At 43.9% G+C, this 13,577-nt stretch overlaps 2 protein-coding genes across 2 annotated transcripts in view; one reads left to right on the top strand and one right to left on the bottom strand.

Annotated features, from left to right (window-relative positions):
• LOC311107599 (monocarboxylate transporter 8-like) overlaps positions 1-13,577 on the top strand; it is a 274,710-nt gene that overhangs the window by 97,918 nt on the left and 163,215 nt on the right. The gene's annotated exons all lie outside the window — the stretch shown is intronic.
• Positions 6,627-13,244, bottom strand: lcp2b (lymphocyte cytosolic protein 2b; the record flags this gene model as incomplete). Its single annotated transcript, XM_084149928.1, has 15 exons — positions 6,627-6,749; positions 7,919-8,068; positions 8,159-8,233; positions 8,751-8,847; positions 9,104-9,185; positions 9,494-9,598; positions 9,788-9,854; positions 10,117-10,217; positions 10,315-10,522; positions 10,887-10,930; positions 11,050-11,078; positions 11,201-11,263; positions 12,259-12,305; positions 12,743-12,805; positions 13,167-13,244. 15 exons carry the CDS (start codon positions 13,242-13,244, stop codon positions 6,627-6,629), a joined length of 1,332 nt encoding a protein of 443 aa, XP_084006054.1.

Here is a 13,577-nt window from a genome sequence, read left to right as displayed (position 1 = left end):
TGTCCCTGTTGTCTGGGACATCTTGGCAACTGTCCCTGAGACCCGACCTGCTGTCTCAGGCCGGGGGAACTCAGTCGCATCCGAGACCACACCGCCTCAGTCTGTGGGCTTGGCCGCTGAACGGCACCAATGGTCCATGTTAAGACTACCGGAGGGCGTAGTGAACACCATGCAGAGCGCAAGGGCACCACACTGCTGTCTAAGCTGAGCAGCAGGCTGTTGTATGGTATTGTGTTACGTACCTGTAGACAGGTTTTTCAATTAAGTTTAGTGTTGTGTTATGAATTTGTGGTTTGCCTGTGTTACGAATACAGGTATCCTGTATGTGTTTTTCCTCTCCTTCTGCCCTAATCACAGTTGTCCTTTGTGTTCCTGATTGGAGGTCGTTGGTGTGTCCCACCTATCAGTCATCAGTTAATCTGCTGATTGACCAATCAGTGGACATTTCTCCTGATTGCACCACCTGTTTCTGTTTTCTTACCCAATCATATCACACATCCCCTTGTTTTAAAAGCTAGTCAGTTGTGTTTTCTGACAGACTCTTTTTGTTTGTGAGTATGTATACGGTGGTGTCTTGTTTTTGTGTACTCACTCGTTAACTGTTTAGTCCGTATGGTACCTATATTGTTTGTTTGTGCCTGGGAAAAGGAGGATTTAGCAAGTCGCCCTTGGGCATACACTACCCGTAGGAAAACCTTGTCTAAACACACTAGTTAGACTAGATTTTACTGAGTTACAGATATTCATATAAGGAAATCAGTCAATTGAAATAAATTCATTAGACACTAATCTATGCATTTCACATGCCTGGGAATACAGATATGCATCTATTGGTCACCGATACTGTACCTTAAAGAAAGGTAGGGGCGTGGATCAGAAAACCAGTCAGTAGCTGTGTTCGAATACCCATACTAACATACTGTATACCACATGAGTGTATGTACTATATACTATTAGTTCATTTTAGAATACTGTAAACGGTATCCTTTCAGTTGTGTACTAGCACATCGACCTGTCTACCGGAAGTTGATGCTGTTGCTATGCAACTTCTTGCTAGCTTGTTAGCATAGCTAACAAATTACTAGCTAGACATCTTACAACTTCATTAACAATGTCCATTGAGAACGCACAACGACTATACCACTTAGCTAAAATGACGTGAATACTCAAGTCAATAAACGTTGGGTAGTTAGAGAGCATATAGTTAATATACTGGCAAGTTCAATGTATTAGTAGCCAACTAACGTTAGGTAAGTTGGCTAGCTAACACCGGCTATACATACTGCTGTAATGATATGCTATACGGTTCGTAAGGATAGCGTAGCTAACAAATTGTCAGCCAACATAACGTGTAACTTATTTGAAAATTCATTACTTTATCACATTGCTCAATATTTTCTTAACATTTGTCATAATTAGTTGTATCCTCTCTCGTCGGACTTCGGCTGCATATTTTCTGCCATTTTCTTCAAATCTGAAAACGTTGGAGCCACGCCCATTTTCGGAAGAATTGCATTATGGGCGCTAAAAGCACGGAAATAGTGTCCACTGCTTGTATACTTCGTATTTTGGCGAATGTAGTACCACATCCGGGAACTTTTGGCATACTAACTATATCCATACTATGACCAATAAGCATACTACATACTCAATTTATGTCACAAATAGTAAGGTTACTATGAGTTTTCAAACACAGCTAGTATCTGGTGTGACCACCATTTAACCCATGCAGCGAGTCATCTCCTTCACATAGAGTTGATCAGGCTGTTGATTGTGGCCTGTGAAATGTTGTCCCACTCCTCTTCAATGAGTACGGTTACATGCACACTAATAATTTGATATTAAACGGATTATAGCAGTAGTCTGCTAAGTGGCATATTATTATTATTATTATTATTATTATTATTATGCAATAGTCATGTAGACACCTTACTTTGCTTATCTTAATTGGCGTAAGGTCAAAATCGTAAGCATATGCCGTTTAAAACAGCTGGTTTTCTGAGCAATCTTTTGAATGTTAAGGACATGTAAACACCTTATATCGGCATTCCAGCGGTGTATTTGATCTGCGTGTGTGCTAGCACCAGCCGAGCAAGCCTCCCTCTTTAGTGCGAGAGAAGGGAGTACGGAACAACTGAATGTATGCGTAGTAGAAGTAGTTTTCACATACATACTTTATATGTCCGAACTCAGAATCAAATATGCTTCCCAAAAATAACATGTTCACTGTTATGATTGCCGATTTTCTGCATTTAGGTACCCTGATTTCAGATGTGTCCATATAAACAGGATTATTAGGGGAATCGTTCTTCTTGCAAAGCATGTAAACGTTTTAATCAAACTATTGTATTCGTCTGACTATCTGGAATCTCATTATTGTTTGCATGTAACTACTCAATGGCTGTGCGAAGTTGCTGGATATTGGTGGGAACTGGAAAACGCTGTCGTACACGTCGATCCAGAGCATCCAAAAATGCTCAATGGGTGACATGTCCAGTGGCGATTTTAGCATGTAAATCTTGGTGGGGCAAAAAAATACAAAGTGGGATGCATGCCACAACACAACACATTAATTGCACTAGAACGGTGACAAACGGTGCCCACAAACTGTTAGGGCCTACATAAAGCTGTCCCAACAGCAGTCCCAACATTTTACCACTGGTATACCTGGCTATCAGCAGAGCCTTGTCTGGCAGTTAAACAGTTCATTCAGCCTCATTTACTGCCTTTTAAAAAAACACACTAACGGTCAAAAGTTTTAGAACACCTACTCATTCAAGGGTTTTTCTTTATTTGTACTATTTTCTACATTGTAGAATAATAGTGAAGACATCAAAACTATGAAATAACACATATGGAATCATGTAGTAACCAACCTGGAATGCTTTTCCAACAGTCTTGAAGGAAATCCCACATATGCTGAGCACTTGTTGGCTGCTTTTCCTTCACTCTGCTGTCCGACTCATCCCAAACCATCTCAATTTGGTTGAGGCCAGGTCATCTGATGCAGCACTCCATCACTCTCCTTCTTGGTCAAATAGCCCTTACACAGCCTGGAGGTGTGTTGGGTCATTGTCCTGTTGAAAAACAAATGATAGTCCCACTAAGCGCAAACCAGATGGGATGGCGTATCACTGCAGAATGCTGTGGTAGCCATGCTGGTTAAGTGTGCCTTGAATTCTAAATAAATCACAGACAGTGTCACCAGCAAAGCACCCCGACACCATAACACCTCCTCCTCCATGCTTTACGGTGGGAAATACACATGCAGAGATCATCCGTTCACCCACACTGACGTTCAGCTACTCTGCGTCTCACAAAGACACAGAGGTTGGGACCAAAAATCTCAAATTTGGACTCCAGACCAAAGGACAAATTTCCACCGGTCTAATGTCCATTGCTCGTGTTTCTTGGCCCAAACAAGTATCTTCTTCTTATTGTGTCTTTAGTAGTGGTTTCTTTGCAGTAATTCGACCATGAAGGCCTAATTCACACAGTCTCCTCTGAACAGTTGATGTTGAGATGTGTCTGTTACTTGAACTCTGTGAAGCATTTATTTGGGCTGCAATTTCTGAGGCTGGTAACTCTAATGAAGTTATCCTCTGCAGCAGAGGTAACTCTGGGTCTTCCATTCCTGTGGTGGTCCTCATGAGAGCCAGTTTCATCATAGCGCTTGATGGTTTTTGCAACTGCACTTGAAGAAACTTTCAAAGTTCTTGAAATGTTCTGTATTGACTGACCTTCATGTCTTAAAGTAATGATGGACTGTCGTTTCTCTTTGCTTATTTGAGCTGTTCTTGCCATAATATGGACTTGGTCTTTTACCAAATAGGGCTATCTTCTGTATACCCCCCCTACCTTGTCACTACACAACTGATTGTCTCAAATGCATTAAGAAGGAAAGATATTCCACAAATTAACTTTTAAGAAGGCACACCTGTTAATTTAAATGCATTCCAGGTACCTCATGAAGCTGGTTGAGAGAATGCCAAGAGTGTGCAAAGCTGTCATCAAGGCAAATGGTGGCTATTTGAAGAATCTAAAATCTAAAATATATTTTGATTTGTTTAACACTTTTTTGGTTACTACTATTTGTTTAGCACTTTTGAAATGTACAGCGACAGAATTCAGAACATGGGCCGTTCTTACAGTGTTCTCCCTGTACACCAAGTCAGAACCGTAGGATAAATAAAGGGGGCATATAAGCAGACAATGAAAGCTCTTACAATATTTGATGATTACATTTCTCTAAAACAGGTTATAGGCTACATGTGCACCACCAAGTCAGAACAATAGGCGAAATTAAGAGGGGTATGCGACATGTATTAATGCCAAAATAACATGCAAAACAGGAAAGCCCCCCCCAAAAATAAAATAATGTTTTCTATTTTGCTAAAAATGTGGGCTCTGCCCCACCTGCCCTGAATGACGGGTTGCCACTGAACATTTCTGGTGAGTATGCAGCAGGCCATGGAAGAACTGGGACATTTTCAGCTTCCAGGAATTGTGTGCAGATCCTTGCGACATGGGGCTGTACATTATCATGCTGAAACATGAGGTGACGGCGGCGGTTGAATGCACGACAATGGGCCTCAGGATCTCGTCACGGTATCTCCGTGCATTCAAGTTGCCATCGATGAAATGCAAGTGTATTTGTTGTCAGTAGCTTATGCCTGCCCATACCATAATCCCACCACCACCATGGGGCACTCTGTTCACAGTGTTGACATCAGCAAACTGCTCGCCCACAATACGCCATACACGCTGTCTGCCATCTGCCCGGTACAGTTGAAACCGGGATTAATCTGTGAAGTGCACAGTTCTCCAGCGTGCCAGTGGCCATCGAAGGTGAGCATTTGCCCACTGAAGTCGGTTACGACGCAGAACTTCAGTCAGGTCAAGATCCTGGTGAGGATGACCAGCATGCAGATGAGCTTCCCTGAGACGGTTTCTGACAGATGTGCAGAAATTATTCGGTTCTGCAAACCCACAGTTTCCTCAGCTGTCTGGGTGACTGGTCTCAGACGATCCCGCAGGTGAAGAAGCTGGATGTGGAGGTCCTGGGCTGGCGTGGTTACACGTGGTCTGTGGTTGTGAGGCCGGTTGGACTTACTGCCAAATTCTCTAAAACGACGTTGGAAGCGGCTTATGGTAGAGAAATTAACATTAAAGTCTCTGGCAACAGCTCTGGTGGACATTCCTGCAGTCAGCATGCCAATTGCACGCTCCTTCAAAACTTGAGTCATCTGTGGCATTGTGTTGTGTGACAAAACTGCACATTTTAGAGTGGCCTTTTATTGTCCCCAGCACAAGCTTCTTGATGTGCCACATTTGTCAGGTGGAGGATTATCTTGGCAAAGAACAAATGCTCACAAACAGGGATGTAAACCAATTTGTGGCTGAGTGTCTGGACAGACTGGCATGTAGGTACGTCTGTATCTCTCTTCTTTACCCCTCTGGGCTCTCTCCTTTATCTACTACAGTGTTCCCAACCCTCTCCTTTATCTACTACAGTGTTCCCAACCCTCTCCTTTATCTACTACAGTGTTCCCAACCCTCTCCTTTATCTACTACAGTGTTCCCAACCCTCTCCTTTATCTACTACAGTGTTCCCAACCCTCTCCTACCTAGGGAACTATCAGACAGTCCACATTGTTGTTCTAGCCCTGCAATGCCACAATGAACTGTTCTTAAATAAAAAGCCTACATTTTGGTAGACCCAGTCCTTTTGAGTTTAACCCCCTTTAAAAAAGGGGGTTAAAGGCCAGCTTTGTCACACTGCTAACTTGTTATAATTCTTCCACATTTAAGTATAATTCCTCCTGGATAAGTTTAATCGGGTATGTCGGTTGGTGCAGGGTTAGAACAACGTGGGGTGTCTGGGTATCTCCCAGCAGAGTGTTGAGAGACACAAGGACCATAATGTCTTCACACACAAAGGCCTCAGAGACAGTCCCAAATGGTACTTTAGTATTTCTTATATAGTGCACTACTTTTGACTGAAGTGTTTTTTTAAATTATTTTTTTACAATGTGGTTCACAGTGCGGACCCAGCTGACACAGTGTGACCTGTTCGTGTGACTTCAGCCACCCAGACAAGATGGCCTCTCTGAACAGAGTGGAACGGGGTGACCCTGCCAAACATGACCTCAGGCTGAGGAGTGAGGGAGGAAGAGGAGAGGAAGAAGGAGAGGATAGACAGGAGGAGGAGAGGAAAGGTGGAAGTGTCTGTGTGTGTCTGTGTGTGTGTGAGGAAAGCTTGGAGCCAATGGGTTATAGAACTGGATAGGGTCCAACATTAGTCCACATATCACACTTGTAATCAAACACATTTTTCTCTCAGTTTAATGATCACAACCTAAAAATGACAGGTGAAGACTAGTATAATATATACAACTTCACTACATTTAACTTACGACATGCAACTTCATAACATTAACCTTATTACATGAAAATAAACACTCCATTGTGAATACGCTTCCTAATAAAAATCTGGTTCCCTCCCTTCTATCTCTACCAGCTACTTTATGCGTTTGTTTTCTTCCCTTTATTTAACCAGGTAAGTCATTGAGAACACACACACACACACACACACACACACACACACACTGTGTTGCTGGTTATGGTCAGAGTGGTGCAGGGTGCAGCAGGCAGCACTGGCTCTGTGCTCCAGTTCCTATCTCCATGTCTATGAGCAGCAGAGGTGTGTGTGTGTAGTGGTCTATCATCTCCTTCACTCCTGGGAAACTCTGCATCAGCAACACACAGCAGCAGAGAAGGGAAAGAACCATTGGTTAGTTTATGATGTGTTAGCAGGTTGGCATTTATTGTCATGAACTCTGCAGAGTGGTCATTAGCGGGCATTGCCTCAAAGTCATAAAATCTGATTTTAAACCTAACCCTAGCCTAACCACCTAATGCCTAAACCTAACTTTAAATTAAGACCAAAAAGCAAATGTTTGTTTTCATAATTTTTTTATGATATAGACCATTTTGACTTTGCAGCTGGCCTGACCAGCGGAAATCGCTCAGTTCTGCCTCAAAGGCAAGATTCATGACAAACGTCAACCTGCGATGTGTTAAAGGTTCAACGCAGCCGTTTTCATCTCAATATCAAATCATTTCTGGGTAACAATTAAGTACCTTACTGTGATTGTATTAATTAAGATTGTCAAAAGGAAACAAAAATAGCTTCTTAGCAAAGAGCAATTTCTCAAGCAAGAATTCTGCTAGGACTGTCTGGGAGTGGTCTGAGTGGGGAGTGAAAAACTGAAAACTGGCAGAGAGGTTTGGAACTCTTTTTTTTATTGGTCTATTAACTAATTTACCGCCTGATTATCACCAGGCAAGCCAAAACTCCATCCCACAAAAACAGAAATTTCAGGCGGCCTTTTCAAACAGCTCTTACACTAAAAAAAAAAAAAATAAATAAAATTTTTTTTTTTTTCACAATTTCAACGTATTCCAATCTCATAGTGTGGAAATATATAAAACACAGGAAAATCATATTTTTTTATGCACTGGGCCTTTAAGTCATCAAGACAACAAGTGGGTGGTGTTTATCTGTGCACAGCCAATAAACCCTACAGCCTGAGGCCCAGATCTGTTTGTAAACTGTAAGCTACTTTAGATAAAAGTGCCTGCTAGCTAGATGACCGATGTTTTATTGCATTTGCATGCTAAGCTGAAATTCTGTGGCCTGATTGGTCTAGTGGTAATGACGCCGGCACATACAGTGTCCGCAAAGGTTTTAATCCGGCCTAGTGACCTTTGACACAACCTCTATCTTTTCCCACCGTCATTCTCTCTCACTATCTGTTCAATAAAATCATGAAAAAATCAACTAAAAAGAAGAGAAGTCTAATTGATATTTGTGAGGGAATCCCTTGACGGAGCAGAGAGGAGGCTGTTTGTTTACCTCGATACCCATGAGGCCGGTGCCCAGGTGGTATGTGTTGCCTTGGTGACGTATCTGGACGTTGTAGACCTTGCCTTGGTTCAGCACCATGAGGGTGTAGGGCTGCTCAGAAGAGCCCTTGGAACTGTCCCTCACCAGAAACGCTCCATCCTGAAAACACACACAGCTACATTGATACACACTGTGTGGGTGCGTGTTGTGTGTGTTAGTGAAGCCCACCAGGGGAGGGGGATTCCTGACCTTGTTAACCCATCTGAGTGATGCTTCAGCCTGGCCTCTGGTCACCAGTCCTCCATACCACACAGGGACCATGTCCTGCACACAGCAGGGAACAGCAACAGACCAACAGTGTAAGAATGCAAAAAAATAAAGAGAAAACCCATTGTGTCTAGATCCACGTGTTGGTTGGGCAGGAGCAACTAGTAGGCTGTTCAAAAACACGTGTAAAACAGCACTCTAGACCGCACACACCAGTCTTCTCTAATGTGCGGTTTTTACACTTGTTTTTGAATGCTGTTAAATTCTTAGGCACGTTACCTGTGGGGTGTTTCTGCATGGTTGTGTTTCATAGGTTTTGTAGTGTTTTGTGTGTGGACTCTAAGAGAAGTGTGGTCATGACCCTAGTGTTTGTATACTGCAACAGTGCCATCTTGTGGCCAGTGACGCTAATTACATGCACTTGATCATTCTCATTTTTATGACATGTATAATATTGTTATGTTGATATGTAAATGACGTTTGAAAAGTAGTATGGACGATATGGATTGCATAAAGGCTCTGCTGATGTAAACTACTGCTGTAAAAAGGGTGTTTGACTGATTGATCTGCTCACCTCCTCTGTGCCTGGCTTTGTGTTGTGGACCATTGAAGGAGGTGGGTGAGAAGGAGGAGCAGGAAGAGCAGGAGGAGGAGGTTTACTGGAGCTCGATCTGTTGGTAGAGAAGACATTCTAGTACAATGTGTTAGGAGGACGGGGCTCGATCTTCATCTCAATAGTCGAAAGTGAATTATTCTCCTCTAATTTTCACTCTCTGAATTTACTGAAGGAACTTGAACCCGTAAAAACAACAGTTTTTCATCAAGACTGTCTTTCAATAGAAAAACCGAGAAAAGGAACAAGCACCTTTAGACTGTTGAGTTACAGTCAAGGAGTTAATGGTAATGGAGAGGTCAGGGTTAGGTTACCTATAGTCTGGTGGCGTTGGGGCCTCTAGCTGAGGTGGCTTCACTATGGCGGGCTGGGGAGAGCGGAATGGACTGCCCTCTCCTGGACACCGTTGGTAGTCACCAAACAGACACAAGAAAAACAGAAGTTAGGACAAAACATTGCATTCTCAACCTACTAGTCAACAGTAGCCATAATGGTGGCAATCTGTTCCTACCGAAGCTGACTTTTCTTTGTCTTTGTAAGGCAACTACAGTATATAGCATAATGGGTCTCCACATACTGACAATGCCTTTCTAATTGCCCCTTGGGGATTAATATTGAATTGAATTGAAAAGACTTGACTTGAACTGAATAAACAGACTAGGAGGCTAAATCAACAGGACAACAGACAGTTGACAGCTAGTTACTTGTAGGAGTTGTTTTGGTGTTTGCGTGATAATGAGGAGGTTGTTTCTTGGTGGGAGCGGGCTGTCCAGGCTTCTTGCTTCGGTCGAACAGGGGGACAGAAGGGCCTGTTGGGGCTGTGGGAGGAAGATATTTAGGAAGAAATGTTTGGGAATCCCTGCTTTAAACCACTATCCTCCTGTTCCTTATTTTCATGGTGCTGATCACATCGGAATAGTCCTACTCTTTACAATATCAACACAAGCAGCTAAGAGACAGACCGTATGATCTCCGATAACATGATCAGAGTGACTTACGTTTGCCTGCAGCTTTGAATGGCCTCTGAGGGGAGGGGTCTAGTCTGGATGTGGGAGGTCTGGCCAGCTAGAGAGAGGGAGAGAGAGAAAGAAAGTGAGGGGAAGAGAGAGTGACAGAGAGCGGGAGAGTGTTGGAAGCTTAGTTAACAATGATTGATCTCAGGAAAAGAGCGGAGTATGAGGAGGGTAAGAAATGGACGGATGGTAACATAAAAGAAAGAGCAGATGAAAAGGTTAAAGGTTGGTGGTATGAAAAGGTAGGGCTCTGTAAAGAAGACAGGATGAGAAGAGGCTACAAATAGTGATGGTGTGATGAAGAAGTCACTCACTGTGTTACGGCTGGGGGCTGGGGCCTGAGGACCAGGGCGCTGGTGTGGTCTGGGAGTCCTTCCAGTTGGAAGGGCTATTGGCGGACCTCCACACACAGAATCTACACACACACACACACACACACAGCCGAGCTATTGAACCTACAGTATGTATTTACTAAAGACAGTCAGTAATGGTTAACTGTACAGCTTCTGTACCTATATAGTCACTGTTCCCTAGGGGCTTGGTGAGATTGAGGAGGCGGGGGATCTCCTCTGTAGCCGATGAGGGAGGAGGCTCATAGTCATCATCACTCCCCTCTTCCTCCTCTCCCTCTGCAGGTGGTGGGGGTGGCAGGCGGTCAGACAAGGCAGAGATATAACTGTCGTCCTCATCAGGGTTCTCATAGTCGTTATCACTCATTTCCTGACAGACCAGGAGAGGAGAGGAGAGGAGGGGAGGGGAGAGAATATGTGGGGAGAGGAGAGGAGAGGAGAGGAGAGGAGAGGAGAGGAGAGGAGAGGAGAGGAGAGGAGAGGAGAGGAGAGGAGAGGAGAGGAGAGGAGAGGAGAGGAGAGGAGATGTGGGGAGGGGAGAGGAAAGGAGAGGAGAGGAGGGGAGGAGAGGTGGGAAATGGGAAATGACAGGTTGGTGATTAGTGATATGGTTTTGATGACAAGGGTCTTCTATTGATGATCTAAAGCTAGATTTATACATTGTGTGGATGGATATGTGGTTTGGTAGCAATGTAATGTCAAAGTGAGTGTCTTGCAGTACACGACAGACTCACAAACTCTTCTGAATCCCAGGCTTCATCTACTTCGTGTACAAAATCTAAAGAGAGAAAACCAACCATACAATGAGGAGAGGGAGGGAGATGTTTCTCCTGAGATATAGTAGCTGTAGTGTTAGGGCAGTGGGGCTGGGCCGTGATACAGTACAGTTCTGTTTACCTTGTTGATGGTTCTTAGGTTCCTTTGATCTGGTGAAGACATGAGGAACATGGCTGTGTAGTGTATCTCTACTGTCCTGTCACACATCAGAGATGAGTTCTCATGGTGGAGATGTATGCTATGTGTAGGCTAGTAGATTAGTATTTCTCACCTCTGACCGAACCACTTCTCCTCTTCACTCCTGTTGATCTCACTACAGATCTTAGTGATGACTCTAGAGAATTTATTGAAATCATTGAGTAACACAATGTTATCAAATTCAGTACTTTATCTCTCTCTCTCTCTCTCTCTCTCTCTCTCTCTCTCAATCTCACTCTCTCTCTCTTTCTCTCTCTCTCTCTCTCTCGCAGGCACACACACACAGTATTGTATAACTAACCTTGTGGGGACACAAAATTCTGTCCCATTAAAAATGTTCCCTAACCCCTACTTCTAACCCTTAACCTAACCTTAACCCTAACCCTAACCCTAACACCAAACCTAAACTTAACCCTAAACCTAACCGTAGCTCCTGACCCTAACCCTAACACTAATTCTAACCTTAACCCTAAACCCCCTAGAAATAGCATTTGACCTTGTGGGGACCAACATAATGTCCCCAACTTGTCACATTTTTGTTAGTTTACTATTCTTGTGGGAACTTCTGGTCCCCACAAGTATAGTTAAACATGTCCGCACACACACACACACACACACACACACACACACACACACACACACACACACACACACACACCATCATGCTCTGTCTTGCGCTCTCTCTCTCTGCCTTTTCATTAGAAGATTCATCAGGTTATTTCCAGCTACACGTCCTCCAGCATCACACACACACCACATATAGAAACCACATCACGGTTATTAAAAGCCACTGACTTATACAGTACTGCAGCAGCCACACACACACACAGACACACAGACACACACACACACACACACAGACACACAGACACACAGACACACACACACACACACACACACACACACACACACACACACACACACACACACACACACACACACACACAGACACAACCATGTCCAAACCAACTGTATTGTAACAGCCAGATTAAATGGTCTCAGTAAAAGACTTTCAAGGAGGTTTTTGTGTGGTAGAGGAGACTGGTTAAGACTTGCTTAAGGGACCAGAGTTGCTTCACAAGTGTTACCTTATCTGATTATGAAATTAAATAGTTTAGACTTTAGACTTACGGAATATGAATGGTTGGAAACTTCTGAAGGTCGCCATCTTTCATCTTCTGTAACGGTACAGTGACAGCATAGATCATTAAAGTACCATCTTAGTTGTATCACAGTATACAAGAGCAGCTGCACACACCCACACACATACAAAACAAACAAACCCTCACACAGCCACACACAAATAAACACACACACACACACACACACACACACACACACACACACACACACGCTCAACACCAACACAACCCCTCACACCCACACACACACACGCTCAACACCAACACAACCCCTCACACACACACACACACACACGCTCAACACCAACACAACCCCTCACACCCATTCACACACACACGCTCAACACCAACACAACCCCTCACACACACACACACACGCTCAACACCAACACAACCCCTCACACACACACACACACACACACGCTCAACACCAACACAAGCCCTCACACCCACACACACACCCACCCTCTTACCAGAAAGCGTGCTCCGTTCATGCTGGTCTTCATCACCACTTTGTCACAACTGGACAGCCTCAGCTGAGAACGTCACAACACACCAGAGATGTCACACATCAGGACAGAGGTCACTCTCACTTTCTTAATGCATGCAAATGAGCTGGGTCTGTATTCATGAAGCACCTGAGTGCTGATCCAGGACCAGTTTTGGCTTTTAGATTATAATGAATGGACCGGGAGGACCTGGTCCTAGATCAGCAGTCCTACTCTGAGAGGCATCATACAGGCCCTGATCTGTCTCATAACTGCTGGCACTCATATGGGCAATTCAGTTCTAAACCGAAATCACAAGAAAGATGAGAATTGTAATGCTGATGAACCACTGATGTTAAGACCTGCATTATCAACAGAAGAACACGAGCCATAAAGTGTTCACCCTCACCCTCTTCATATAGTCGGCTAGACTGCGGGCGTTCCACCCCATCACCTCCGACTTGGCAGGAACACTGTCAAAACTCATCGTCCTCTTCTGTCCAAAGCTTTCCTCTCGTCTTAGTAAGCCTTGAGTCCAAGGCTCTTCTCCTAGATCCAAGGCTCTTCTGTTGGTAAAGTCCAAGGCTCTTCTCTTAGTAAGGTCCACGGTTTTTAGTAAAGTCCAAGGCTTTTCTCAAGTGTGAGTAAGGTCCAGGGCTTTGGCTTTCCTCCTAGACAATCCACACAAGGGAATCAGATCCACACTCCAGGAAACCTCTGTGAATGTACACGGTAGTTAACAGTAAGTCTCCCCTTTTTAGTCTCATGTTGGTCCTTAGCTGCTACACCATGCTCATCCTGTAAGCCATATAGGTGGATA

The sequence above is a fragment of the Coregonus lavaretus genome, assembly GCF_964263955.1.
Source record: "Coregonus lavaretus genome assembly, chromosome: 32".
Taxonomy (NCBI): domain Eukaryota; kingdom Metazoa; phylum Chordata; class Actinopteri; order Salmoniformes; family Salmonidae; genus Coregonus; species Coregonus lavaretus.
This window is presented reverse-complemented; position numbering and strand designations above follow the sequence as displayed.